The 14,798-nt window shown below is 38.9% G+C and overlaps 1 protein-coding gene across 1 annotated transcript; it reads right to left on the bottom strand.

The window, feature by feature from the left end:
* Positions 1–13,268: 13,268 nt before the first annotated feature.
* On the bottom strand, positions 13,269–14,113 carry LOC148740515 (uncharacterized). Its single transcript, XM_088749686.1, has 3 exons — positions 13,907–14,113; positions 13,676–13,789; positions 13,269–13,577 (listed from the first exon to the last, which is right to left on the bottom strand). Exons 1-3 carry the CDS (start codon positions 14,000–14,002, stop codon positions 13,269–13,271), a joined length of 519 nt encoding a protein of 172 aa, XP_088605812.1. The 5' UTR covers positions 14,003–14,113.
* Positions 14,114–14,798: the final 685 nt, after the last annotated feature.

Raw genomic sequence — 14,798 nt, forward strand, 5'->3', positions numbered from 1 at the left:
ATATACCTTCACAAGGCTTTATAATTTCCTTTTTTTTTTTATTTCGTGGCGTACCTGTAAACTAGCTTTTAGCTAAACGTTCTGACCACGTTAAATAAATTGATTGATTGATTGATTGATTGATACAAATTTATGCCAAAAGCATCGTAGGCGTTGAAGGTCGATTTTGCGCCAAACGTTCGCCATTTTTCTTTAGGTCGATTGAGTTATTAATGGGGAGAAACGGGAACTTAACGTCCGATCTACAGGAAGCTATTAGCAAAATCAGTGAAGTTGGTCGACTTCTGGCTCCGCTGACTTCAAATACGTTTGAAGAATTATCAACATGGAGCCATGAAGTTCCACACGTAAACAGACCGACCGTAAACAGTGAGGTGAGCGACCCACAATCCATCGCTCCATCGAGGAATGTAAACCATGAGCTTCAGAGACTTTTCCCAACACTGAAGCGTTCAAATGAACAGGCTAGCCCATCATCCTTTCGTCCTGCTGAACATCTCACTGTACGCGGCGGAAAGAAGCGAAAACGTCAAACGCCGAAACCGAACGCGAACTGCAAGAATGGGAAACCTTTGTTCAGTGACATAGTACTCATTCTAAACCCAAAGCACAACAGAGTACCGACTCATAGTGCCCGATTACAGTTGGAGAGGAAAGGTTTAGTCATTCACGAATTCCCTTTCAACAGAGAATGGGATGGACCAACCTTGAACGCTTGAGTGTTGGGAAAAGTCTTCTTTTTTTGTCAATAGCCATGTATTTTTTCATTCTTATGAGCAGGTTTTTTTCAAACTTGGCATGAAAAAAATAATATTAGCATACCTTTTTTTTTTCAAAATATAATGTAATAAGAACATTAGAACATCTAAAACACGTTTGAATTAGAATAATTTTTTCCGTACTTGTAACGCATTTTCTTTGCAATTAGAATGCAACTGAAGAGTTTAGAAAATAAATGCGAAAAAGAGCATGAATATTTCACTAAGTTAGCATCTAACATGTAAACTGAGGACAAGTCTTGAGTTTAGAACATATTTATATAATTGGAAAGAAAAATTGCTAAATGGCATTTTTGTCCACTTTGGCGCCTCATACTTTTCGTAGATACAACTCGAAAATGCGACACTAAGGAGAGCGAGCCCAATTAACCGCCGAACTTTGACAGCCCCAAACGAGCCATTTTGAGGCTTTCTGGCAGAAAAAAAACCCTTCCAAACCAGTAATGAACCATTAAGCTTTATTCGGAGCTGATTTTTTTTGAAGACTGACCACTAGCGAAAGATTCTAGAGGCAATATATTTGAACCAGATCTGTAACGGCCATGTAAACGCCACAGGACCCATTACCCTAGAGACCCGAATCCACGGATATTTTAGATGGTACGCTTGTGGACTCACTAGACTAAGCACGGGATTGCGTACAACCGCGTTGAGTTTCGCCATCAATTTCTCACCCGCAGACTACTGAGCTGACAAGGATTGCAGATATCTTCCATATATGAAAGAATTACGTATCCAAAACGTGATAGGTGGCGATAGCAAGGAGGTAAGAAACAGAAGGTGGACGACAACATAATTCTGTTTACGCAAGTTGAAAGATCGAATAGATAAAAATTACAGATATTCACCGATCGATTCATGACATCCGGAGCGCATCCAAAACATGCTCGATTAGAATATCTTCTTTTGTAGGAAACAACTGTTACTATTTCATTTTTTTAGTTAATGCCCATTACAAGCCGCGCAACTTCGATAACTCTATAACCATACCAAAGTTCTGTAGGAAGAGTCCCAACCCGTTGTGCTAGGGACCTGGGTGTGATTTTTGATGATCAGCTTACTTTCGGTGATCATACTGTTAAGACCGTGTCATCCTGTTTGTCAACTTACCCAAATAAATCGCGCCAAACATGCTTTCTACAAAGACTTACTTCTAACCGTAATTAAGAGTTTATTTTTCAGTAAAATGTACTATTGTTCAAGCTTATGGTCAAACACTTCTGTTACTAATACCAACAAGTTACAGGCTATTCAGAACTTTGCTGCCCGTAGAGTGACCGGATCAAGAAAATTTGACCATATTACACCGACCCTTAAACAGCTTCATTGGATGCCAGTTAAAGACTATCTATTTTATCATGATGCTGTGATGGCATTTAAGTGCATGAACGGTATGGCACCGAGCAACCTTAGTTCTAGATTCATTAAGAGAGGCACGATTAGCGGTCGCTCGACTCGCAATGCACATACACTGGACATACCGCGCTACAAAACTGCCATGGGCCAGCGAAGTTTTTGATACCGCGCAGGGACCATTTGGAACAATTTACCCAGTGATATAAAATTGAGCTCCTCGACGAACATTTTTAAATGTAAGCTAATAAATCATCTTCTGATGAGTCGATTTTGATTTTTAACATATTATATATAAATACATCTGTATATTTTTATCTTCCCCTATTGTAGTTGCTGTAATTGTAATTATTGTAATTATATCGTAATTATTAAGATAGCTTTTAAGCTCTGAAAGGCCTCTCTGGGGAGAGTTTAATAAATTATTGCATTGTATTGTATTGTAAGAGTACAGGGCTGTTATCTTTCTTCCCCACCAGTGACGTAAGAGTGAGCTAAAATGACCGCTGACATCGCTATCTTTTCTGAGCCGCCGTACTACTAGGCCAAAATACCACTTTAAACTATTTTTTTCTAGGCAAAGTTGGGCCCAAAGACCGAAAAAAACCTTGGAAAATTGCTATTTGAACTGTAAGCTGCAATTTAAAAATGGTTCATTTTTAGGGTTCTGTTCCCCTTTAAGGCTTTCTTTTGGGGACTGAACTTTTTCCTCGTTTTAAAAACTGACATTTAATCGGGAAGACATTGTAGTCGAAATCCACAACCAAACGAGATTCGTACTTTTACTAGCGGTTCGCTAAAGGAAAATGTACATAAACAAGTTAAATATACAGAACAGGAAAGCAAAACGAACGGACAAATAAAACAGGGAAAATGACGGACAAAATAACGAAACTTACGAGATTATGTGGCGACTACGACGACTAAAACAAAATGACAACGGCAACAAGAAAACTACGGCAGAATAAGCTACACTAAACGATAGAAACAATGCATAAAAAATGAACACGAAAATATGAAATGTGACGTAACAAAAAATGACTGGCGAACCTAATAAAATAATAAATTTATACGCAAAAACTGAAAACGGAAAACCGTGCAAAAGGCGTAAATTTATAAACGAAGGTGAGGCGTCGTGACTACAGACATGTTCTGCCGACATAAGGAATGTCAGTTTTCCAGACGACAAAGGAATTCTCTTCGTTTAGATGCTTGATTGAACTCAGTGAATTTCAAAGATATCTCTGTTTAGGGTCATGAAGCAGTCAAGAAGTTGTAGAATTGGAAAAGAATATAGATTTGACAATGATTTATTTTGCTTTAATACATAGCATTCATTAAGCAGGTGCATCAGTTAAGCATACACATTCACTTGCACGATGAAAGACTGCTATTTGATCAAACAAGAAGAGAGCTCAGCATTTCTGTTTGTTTATTACAAAACTATAGTCCTAGAGGTTAAAAGTTTCCTGAGGGAGTTACTGAGGAAGTTACCAACGAAGTGTTGTCTTTTGTTCAATTGTTTCCACATTTTGCTGGGTTCACCATAATTATCTTACAACAATGTGTGCCAAACTTCTAACGGTCTCAGAAGAAATCCTTTAGACATTTGCACGGAAACGTCGGTTTCTATCACTTCTATTTCTTGTCTCGTGTATTTCCAAATTGTTTCTTATAAGATTATTATAGTTTGTTTGTATAGGTCTGCGATGAAAATTTGATATAACTAACTTACTCTTGCTCACTCCTTGTCAAGTTTTTAACTGCTTAGTTATCCCAGGGTGCTAAAACCCCTCTCATTATTATGATACCAATTAATTATTATTTTCTGTCTAGCGAATAGTATCTGCTGTCTCTATTTAATACTCGATAAATGGTAAAATAGAGTTGTTGTTGTCAACTTTTATATCAGCTGATGATATTTGAACTCCATTGGGTTAAAGACTGTTTGCAGCCCTTTGGTCAAGGAACTGGTCGATACGTAAAGTCTAGGTACCTCCTAGGCTGGACCCAGTTTCCTGACTCAAGGTGATGTCAAGCAAGGAACTACGTGTACTAGTAACCACCTCGTGCAATGGGGCCCTTGAACTGTTAGGACATGGGAAAGCAAAGCTGTCTCGAATCCAGTGTTATGCTTGGTCAGTATTGTGATACATAAAGGCCATCTCCTAGCCTCGACCCAGTTTCTTGACTCAAGAAGGTGATGTCAAGCAAGGAACTACGCCGTGTACTAGTAACTACCTCGTGCAATGGGGCCCTTGAGCTGTTTAAGACATTGGAAATGGCAAAGCTGTCTCGAATCCAGTGTTATGCTTGGTCAGTATTGAGAGAAGCCTCGTTCCCAGAGTCTATCCTCTTCCCACTCCCCCTCAATACCTCAATCCTGGTTTGAGGGAGCCTGGAGTTGAAATTCCCACTATGAGTTGAATGTGGTTAGTTGTACATCATTTAAATCTTAGATAAATTTCTCCATCCTTAACCATACCTGTTGGTTCTTAGAGTATCATCAGCATTATTACCACTTTTATGTTTTTGCGTCTTACTGAACCGATATATGATGGTTTTTTTTCAAGCTGGGGAAAGTACTTCTATTAGTGGGAAAGATCTGCTCAGAAGTTCGAGACCCACTTTCACATGATTCTTCAAATTTGGGAGAGTCACCACTTTTGAAGACGTGTCATAATTTTATCTAGCCTGGTTTTTTTCCGGTCTACTTTTCTTCTTTTCCTAAATATTGCACTTTAATTGTCCTAAATTTGTGAAGGGCATGGAAAAATGTAGGCTGTCACTGAGTTCAGGAGAATTTGAATCTATTTGAATTTTGTACTGACGAGTTTGGTGGAAATCCCTGCAAATATACTGGTTATTCACGACTGTAACAGGTATTGGGAAATTTGAGTAATAATGAAAAGCGCGTTTGAGGACTCAACGGGCTGCGCATGATCAAACTTCGAAGCGGTCAGCCATCGTACTCCTGCTAGTGGTGGTAGATCATCTGCATGCCTGTATGAAATCTTTTTGTTAGAAAAGCCGTACATTTTTCTTCTTCTTCTTTCTTTTTTTTTTTATCGACAGCGGTTCTCTTTTGTTTTTGTTTAATATTTTTGGCAGGATCTTATCCTGCAGCCGACCAAACTTCATTCTCTTGTGCATGACAGAGGTGTAGGGAGCACGGAACGGGGAACGACGACCGAAACACGGGGCACGAGACGCGGGGCAGGGGGCACGGGGAACAGGGCACGGGGCATGGATTGTGGTGTACCCCAGGGATCTTGTCTGGGCACTCTTTTATTCACACTCTACAGTAGTAGATTGTTTCAGATTGTTCAATCGCATTTGCCTGACGTTCACTGTTTTGCAGATGATACTCAATTATATATTTATTTTTGTCCCAATGACGCTATTGATGAGTCTTCCGCCCTAAATGCTTTGGAGTCCTGTAATGATATTCGCTCAGGGATTTTAACTGACAATCTAAAGCTCAACGATGTTAAGTCTGAATTTTTGGTCATAGGAACACCTCAGCAGTTGGCTAAAGTTAATAATCATTGTATACGGGTGGGTAATTGCAGCGTCTCAGCAGTCTCCTCTGCTAGAAACCTCGATTCTTGGTTTGACACAAAATTATCAATGGCTACCGACATACCGAAATTGTCTAGCTCTTGTTTAGCATTTTTGTCATCTAGGATTGACTTCTGTAACATTATTTTGTATGGTATTCCTGACTATCGTTTGAATAAGCTTCAAAGAATACAGAATGATGCTGCTAGACTGGTTTGTCAGCAGAGTAGATACTGCCATATTACGCCTTTACTTTTTGATTTACACGGGCTACCAGTTAAATTTCGAATTGTTTTTAAAATTCTTTTAATTACTTTTTAAGGTTCTTAAAGGTTTGGCACCTACATATGTAGCCTCTTTAATTTCCATTAAGTCACCTTCACGGTATAATCTTAGGAGTTCTCGTGATAGCCTCCTCCTTAGTTATCCTAAAAAGTTGTCTAAAGTAACTATTGGTGATCGCTCCTTCCCGTATGCTGCGCCGAAACTTTGGAACGCGCTTCCTCTGGAAATTAGGTCTGAAAACACTGTTGCTGGCTTCAAGTCTAAACTTAAGACACATTTATTTCGTGCTGCGTTTTCATAGCCTGCCAAATATTAATTACTTTATTTTATTTTATATGTTAATTATTCCATATACTGTGATCCTAACCTATTTATTATTGTTCTCTTAGTTTTAAACTATTTAAATAGTGATATGTTGTAATGCGCATTTGAGCATATCCACACGGAATTTGCGCGCTACAAATGCTGTAATGATAATTATTATTAAGTTCTCGAAGAATAAAGAAAAAGGAAGGGAGAAACAAGAAAAGTGGAATAAGGGACAGCGAAGATAAACAGTAATGGGTGTAAGAAAGATGAATAGATTAAAATGTGTCGAACAGGGTCTGCGAGCCGGGATTTCAAGTCCATTGTCATTTCAGGAACAGCGACATGGATATGGTATCCGTAGCATGGGTATGGGTATCCGGCCGCTTCGCCTTAATCACGGTATTGGTTTGAAAAAATATGCTAGTAACAAACTTACGTTGCGGTCCTTTACAACGAAGAAACACGTTTTAAACTGAACTTGTCTCATAAAACATATTAAATCTACACTGACCTCTTGAACTGTCCACCTAATACAGGTTTTGGGTCAGGTTTACTGTATCACATGAGCCGGTTGCTTAAGATACAGTGAGAGCCAACTCATTACGAGAGAGTGTATACTGTTAAAACCTCTCTTGTCTTCAACAAACCCTGTACATTGTACTTACTTCCCTTGCTCATGAAATAAAATTTGATTGGCTGATTGATTTTATGATTACAGCTTAGCGTATGGTAACAGAAATTATTTTAAAACGCAAAACTCAAAATGTTCTAATCTATTTCTGAATTAACTACAACCGAATTTGCTGGAACATGAAGATTGGTTGGGATAACAGCGCCGCAAGACTCAACTGCTGTGGCAGATGTGGCCTTCCACCCACCATATCGCAAAGGATATCAGAACAAGCTCTTGGTTCAGTTCACTCGAAGGGCGGCCGATGTAATTTCTGAGGCTTGCTTCACTCCGAACTTTATACTGCTAAGGTTTCATGAAATGTTTTCGCCGCGTTCATTTGTGCGGTTAAGTATACGTGTAACTGAATCTCTCTATATAGCGAACAAGAAAATTATTACAAAAATTTAAAAGATATCTGGTATGAACTGACTCATATTTACAATTATGTTACCCTTGTGCAGAACATTACATTGACTTCTAGCGCCAAAGTTCTTGAAAACGTTTATGATGCAAATTTTTAAAAAATTTAAAAGTGAAAATCAACCAAAGTTACAGATTTTTCTCATTTATTGAGCAACTTTAACGGTAATTCATTCTATTCACTATAAATCATATTATCCGGATAGTTGGATGGTGCAGTTCTATACCGAAAAAACCGATTTACAATTTCTGCTTTACCGATCATGATCAAGACGGAAAATGTATGTCTTGGCAATCGGAAGAATTGAAATCTTAAGAAAGTTTGTTGCATGCCTCACTTCGTCCGTTTCAAGTAGTTTCATAAAACATTTTAATCTCATCAGGACGAAAATTGTGACTTCCTACCAGGAATGATCGGGCGAAGTAGCTACCATAACTGTGGCCAGATGGTGCACTGTAGGTGTATCCTAGTCGTGAGTAAGAATGTGTGTTGGATGAGGCGTAACTGTCGATGTAAATATCGTGTCCTCGACCAAATGAGGGTGCACGATCTGAACAGCTGAGCCATAAGTGGTATATGAAGAATATGAATCATGTCGTCCGGGTTGTGACAGTTTCACTAGTCCCCAGCCAGGTTTTTTAACCAATGAGAAAAAAAAGGCTGTCGAACTGCTTAGCCATGAACAACTCATTTGATGCTATATGTAGCGAAATAAAAACACAAATACTGTAAACTATTAAAACCATTTTAACCCTTAGCACAGTTCTACCCATAATGATATAAAGTAACTAGGCCTGTCCTTAGGAATTTTTCTGGAAAAGCGCGTTCTATTTTCTCATTCCTGTTTCTTTATGAGTTTAAGTCGACAATGAAATATTTTCTTTACTACAGGGTCATTCGAGGCGGCACAGGAAGGCTTTTTCTGGATCAAATCCAATTGCGTTGTTGTGTGATAGAGGGAGTTCTTACATAATTGAAAGATGCAGCTATTCCTGATCAAGTCCCTAAAGTTTGTCTTAAAAGTTAATTATCGCTTTGATAATATGCATGCTAGCTGGAAATGTTTCACAAGAATCTAAGGGTAGGTTTAAATCGACATCAATTCCAGTGTTCCGAAAGGCGCACTGACTTCAATTTTCTATCTCTGATTTTTTTAATGACTCGCTCGACGTACTTCGCCGAAAAGGAGGGACTGCTCTCTATATAAGGTTATTACAGAGGAATTACTTCGAGTTACTCATTCTCAACTATACGTTGTGTGTTTTAGGAAATATTAACCACGCACAGTCTCAAATATCAACAAGTTGAGATACATTTCAGAGAAGAGGAAAACTCTAATGAAGCGATTGATCTATTAAACGATCTTTCCCTTACTCCATGATGTGCTAGTGTATCCACCAAAGATGTATTTTCCCACATGGATAATGGTCACTGTTGGCCCTTTGCTGTCATACAGTGAGTGGAAGGTAGAGGCAAGCCATCCATCCACTGATGCTCGCGAAAAGCGCTTCCAGTAAGTGAACTGGCTCTGCACAACAGGGCTTAACCAATTGCTCAGGGTTCTAAGGCAATTGTCATCGTTGGCCAGAGTTGCTGAGTGACCCAAACCTTAATACAGAAGAGAAGAAATATCACAATGAACTTCACGTTTTTAACTGCAGTTAGCCTTACGCAACTAATTAAATTTTGGCTTGGTATTGCAGCAAAATGACAAACGCCTTTCTTCGATATTTGTTTTAGTAAAGACTATGCATCTCTGTATTGAATTTTTAGTAAAGGTAATGGCTTCTCTGTATTGATTTGCTTTTCTGTAGGGCTTGAGAATTTATTTCAAGTGAGCCTCAACATATTTTACCCGCGTAGCTGTAGTAACAATCAAAGCCATCTTTAACGTATCCAGCTTTACACTTGCACTTGTACGAGCCGCGTTCATTTGTACAAGTTGCCAGCTTGTGACAGTAATTAAAATCATTTTGGCATTCGTTTAAGTCTATCGATGAGATGAAATAACATGCGGATTAAGCTTTACAGGTCTAACTACCTAACACCACTGCGCTTATACTCCCTTCCAAGGCATAATTCGAACTGGACCCCGTTCAAAGGGCGGATAACGCCATCCAGCGGATAAATCGCTATCTAGCGCATAAGTGATAGAAAACCTATCCACCACAGGCATAGCGATTTATCCAGGGACATTGTTATCCACCCTTCGAAGAACTGGTGCCTGGAGTATTGTTGCTTTTCCCTGATGTAATTACAACTCTCTAAGAAGTTGTCGTCCTTAAGGAATATACCTGGATACCAGCAAAGCCTCTAGGACTTAATTGCGATGGACTTAAATTGAACCTGTTGTCCTTCTAAAGGAGGAAAAGCAATATAAGTCGTTTTACATTACACAAGCCATGTTAACCTCTACTGGCAATGTGTTCTTAAGCTCGTTACATTTTATGCAGAATTCTACGAAAAGAGTTGGTATAATTTAGATTATAAATGTCCCATATTTAAAGCATTACTTGACATTATTTACATGCCTTTTTTTACAATCTTCTTCTTTGAAGTTATTTGGCTGATTCTTGGCCCAGGCTGTAAAGTTTCCACGTCCGCGACGATCCACCCAAATAAAGTCGCTCTCTGTTGATGTGTCATTGAAACCCAACCATTATTTATTTCCATTGTGGCGATGTTGTATGTAAACATTTTCTTCATTGTTGTTGACATCAGCAAGAACTGAGTTTTGTTGTCTACATTCTTTTACAGCTGTGGTCCAATTTGTACAGGTATCACTTGTGTAGTAACAGAATCCATTGAAGTAGCTCCATCCGGGGGCACAGATGTCTGGAAGTGAATATGTTATTTAATCTTGAAAGCGGTACCATAAATTTATTATGTCTTTGCATGTGATACATTTTAATTGCATGAAAATATAACCGTAAACGTGGATGTTTTATTCGCGTCCTCTTGAACATACTTCATCTCCTCTGATACGATGAATATATGAAGTTCATTTATTTTGAACTGCGGTTGTAGATACGTATGATGCACGATCCTCGCAGTAGAGAGCGCTATTTATGCAATAGCGAAAATCAGACCTGAAAAAAATCAGGCCTGTACGCTCTCTACTGCGGGGATCGTGCATCATACGTATCTACAACCGCAGTTCAAAATATATGAACTTTATATATTCATTGTATCTGATTTATCATCACGGGTTTATTACGAATCAACTTAACGGCTTGCTCCCAGTTGGCTTGTTAGCTCAATTGGTAGAGCGCTGCACTAGTATCGCAGAGGTCAATGGTTCGAATCCCGTACAGGCCTGACTTTTTTCAGGTCTGATTTTCGCTATTGCGTAAATAGCGCTCTCTACTGCGAGGATCGTGCATCATACGTGTCTGCAACCGCAGTTCAAAATATATGAACTTCATATATTCATTGTATCTGATTTATCATCACGGGTTTATTACGAATCAACTTAACGGCCTGCTCCCAGTTGGCTTGTTAGCTCAATTGGTAGAGCGCTGCACTAGTATCGCAGAGGTCAGTGGTTCGAATCCCGTACAGGCCTGACTTTTTTCAGGTCTGATTTTCGCTATTGCATAAATAGCGCTCTCTACTGCGAGGATCGTGCATCAGGCGTATTCATCTCCTCTGTCGCTAAAAGTGTGGCGTAATAACTGACCTGTTAGGACCGCATAACTCTCTGACACAGGATCATATCTGGTATCGTACATTTCCTTAGCACAAACTCTGAATCCAGATACATTCACGTTCTGCAAACAATCAAAAGTTCTTACTTGAAGTGAATACAACAATCGTCCTAAGTGAGGAAAATTCAAAACGTGAAAAAATTAAGGGTAAGATTGGATTGCTAATAGTTAGGTAATATGCGTCGATCAAGCAAATATTTTCAGTCAGATCTGAGCTTATTACCTCAATCCATGTAGAAATACCGTTATGAACTGGTGCCAAGTTTCCACTTGCTGTGGTGCTGTGATTGGCTGATATTTGGACATATGGTGTCGCCTTGTAACTTCTTGTAAAACGCACAAACTGTCAGTAAAATGGAGGGAAAAAAACCGGAACTTATTAAGGCAATTCTGGGATTTGCGTTTTCCCAGACATTTTTTAAAATAACGTTCATTTTCCATCATCGCAATTTTGCATGAAACATCCATTTTCTCAGAAGATCACTTTACACCAACCTCGCAGTATGCATTGTTGTCTCCATCTGTTGATAGATTCTTGTTTGGGTTACGGAGCCATGTTCAGTGAATAGTGGGTTATGCAACTTAGCAAACGCGATCCAGGTCTGTGAAGAAGCAGCGCAAAAACAACACATTTACTTGTAGTAAGAACAGCATCTCATTTTCTATCAGTTACAAATGATATCATAGAGTAAAAGACCTTTGAACTCCAAGAAACATTAATTGCAATGAAACGTATTTGTTTGAGTGGCAATTTTGGACAAATATTTTCTCACTAAACAAGGAACTTTGGTCAGCCTTAACCACAAATACAGACGTTCAATTATTATACGAAATCAAGTTGATGTTTTGACGAGACTGAAAAAAGTGCTCGTTGTCTAAAGGCTTTATCGATCTTACATAATTAGAATTCGGAAAGAGCTTACCACATAGATATCTTGATGATTGCCATCAAAATTTTGCAGCTCACGCAAACAAACCTTAAACGAGTTCTTGGTTACATCTTACACCCAGATCAACGCAGCGTCGTGTTCCTTTCCACACCTTTGGTGATTGGACGTCGCAAAAACAACTGGTGAAGTTTTAAACTTGTCCTATACAAATGTAAGGATATAATGCCCTGCAGTGATCTTAGTGCGTTTTCGCATTTGTAACTATATTTGATCTAAGGTAATGTTAATCAATTAGTTTTGACCACGCTAAATTTCCAATAGAGACAAGTATCAAACTAAATTCAAAGTTTGGCAAGTTACAACTTTGAACAGGTTTTAAATTCTCACCAACAATGTGGTCCTTTTTCTTTCATATTATCACAGTATTATTTTTTACCCTAGAGATGGAATTGCATCTGCTTAACAAAAATAATTTCCACATTGATAACTAGTTAAAAGATAACCTGCCTTTAAAAAGGTCACATCTGCACAATTCGTTCCCGACCACCATTTTGTCACTTGATTCTTCCTGTCATTCCTTCGGGTGGTGCTCCTTGGTACGCCATCCAATCAACGGTAGCAAAAGGATTGACGTTGTTACCATTCCCCCCAGATTGCTTTCCACAAACTGCAAAATTTTGTGTATTGACTTTTTCGGTCCAAGATGTGATGGCATGGTACACTGTCTTGAAGTCAAAGTCATTCATGTTCATGTGATTAAGAGTGATCTGTACTTGAACTTCTTTGTTCGGATAGAAGCGGTCTGGTGGGAATACAACTGTTTTGCAGCTTGAATCTGACTAATCAGGAACTCGACCATGAATGATTGGAAAACCTGTAAAGATTTAAAAAGCTGAGACTGGAAGTCCTGTTCATGTGTCTTGTCAGCAAAAAAAGTTATTTCTTGGAGTGAATATGGCTTACCTTCACAGCTTCCAGGATGATACAAGGTATTATTGTCCAGCCCCTTGCAGAAACTAAACTTGTACTGACATTCATTGTCATATGTTGTTCCATTTTCGGTGCAGACTGGATCTTGATACGACGGGCAGTTGTCGTTACAAACACACCCAGCTTCATAGGCACTGTAGGTTTTGCAGATTCCAAATGATGGGTAAAACACCTCTAGGCAAGAATTGAGGTCTGTGAATGCAAAGAAAAATGATAGTTACATTAGAATAAACGAAAGTGAGCAAAGTTGCTTCGCAAAATGATTGCACGAACATTCTCAGACTGAACACAAACCTCCTATCACGACGTAACTAACTGAGAGAGGGTCATGTTTACTTCCTGTTCCACTCCAGTCTTTAACGTAAATCCTCGTGGATGTGAGACTATCTTCCTACGCAGAGGAAATAGAAGGGACAAAAAATAAAACAACAGCAAAACGGAGAAACATGCAAACATAGAAATAAACTGCTCATTTACCTCAACCCAGGCTGATTTGATGTTATCTTTCGGTGAGACGAGGCTTCTCATGCTGATTTGAGGGTTGTACGTATGATGCACAGACACAAGGACAACAGGTGAGGCATAAAAGGTTGTGTTAAACCTCACTTCCTGTAAAATTAAAAAGGAAAAAATTGATTTGCAAGATAATTCTAGTGATACGATGAACTCTATCATGCAAACAGTAAACCACCGTAAATTACACTCACTTGACAGAAACCATAATTGTCCTCAGCTGTTGGCGGACTACTGTTTGGAAAATCTGCTTCTCCTGACAACGTAAAATTGAATTCAGGGCCATTTCCAACAAATGCGAACCAGTCCTGTAGTAAAAAATTCAAAACATAAGTTTCCATCAGACGGAGCATGAGCTTGTAGAAAAAACTAAGGGTTGCACTTCCACTCCTGAAAACTAGGATTGTCATAGGAATATCTCTTACCACAGTAGTGTCTTGATGTTTTCCATCGAAGGGCAGGAACTCCCGGATGCACACCTCGAAACTTCTAGAATTCACATTTTCCAACCAAACATACATAGCGTCATCTGGCTTTGTGTCAACAAAGTTGAAATGGTAAATTGGCCACCGTAACGATTACTTTGTGTCACATGTGTATTTAGCTGACACAAACACGGAGGGTCTTGCAGGAAAATTCTGCGGTGTTTAAAAAGCATGTTTACGTTTTTTTTTTATGTTAAGTCAATAAACCTGGGTTCGAGAGGAAATTACGCGGCAAAACAATGTATGAGGGCACTGAGATTAGTATTACTAATCGCCAAATTGTCTTTCACAACGCAAGAGGATAAAACCTGAAATATATCTTATTCATTCTCTTCCATCACCAGGATTTGAGTTTTGCAATCTACCAACAAAATTTTCAAGTGTAGATTACCCATTCAATTAATTATGAACACCTGTTAAAGATAGTATCAGAGTATATTACTCAACAGATGATCAATGGATAGAAAATCCCTGCTTAAAGGTTTTTACCTTTAAATTCAGCTTTATTCTAACCTGTGAGTAGGTAACTTTTTCCCACTTACTTTCTGTTGTCTCTATTCCATCAAAAATGGCGCTGCCACGAGTCATTTGTGGATGATCTTGAAAAGCCAACCAGTTGATGATTCCTGTTCCATTTGATCCAATGCCTGACTCACGTGCACACACCTCGAGGCCACGTGCAGTAACAAATTGAACCCAGACAGCTGAATGTGAGTGGACACGTGAGAACTTCTCACCACGACTCACCGACACGTGAGCGTTAACCTGTAATTTCAAAGCTAAAGCGCTTTAGAGATTACGCTAAAGAAAATTCCCATTTAATGACTATTGT

This window comes from Stylophora pistillata, chromosome 2, assembly GCF_964205215.1.
Source record: "Stylophora pistillata chromosome 2, jaStyPist1.2, whole genome shotgun sequence".
In the NCBI taxonomy this organism is placed as follows: domain Eukaryota; kingdom Metazoa; phylum Cnidaria; class Anthozoa; order Scleractinia; family Pocilloporidae; genus Stylophora; species Stylophora pistillata.

Excerpts from the sequence above, each read along its gene's own strand:
- LOC148740515 (XM_088749686.1), bottom strand. The coding sequence starts at position 14,002 with ATGTATGTTTGGTTGGAAAATGTGAATTCTAGAAGTTTCGAGGTGTGC. Across the intron at positions 13,790-13,906 it reads AACATCAAGACACTACTGTG|GACTGGTTCGCATTTGTTGG; the intron begins GTAAGAGATATT and ends TTTTTACTACAG. Across the intron at positions 13,578-13,675 it reads ACAATTATGGTTTCTGTCAA|GAAGTGAGGTTTAACACAAC; the intron begins GTGAGTGTAATT and ends TTAATTTTACAG.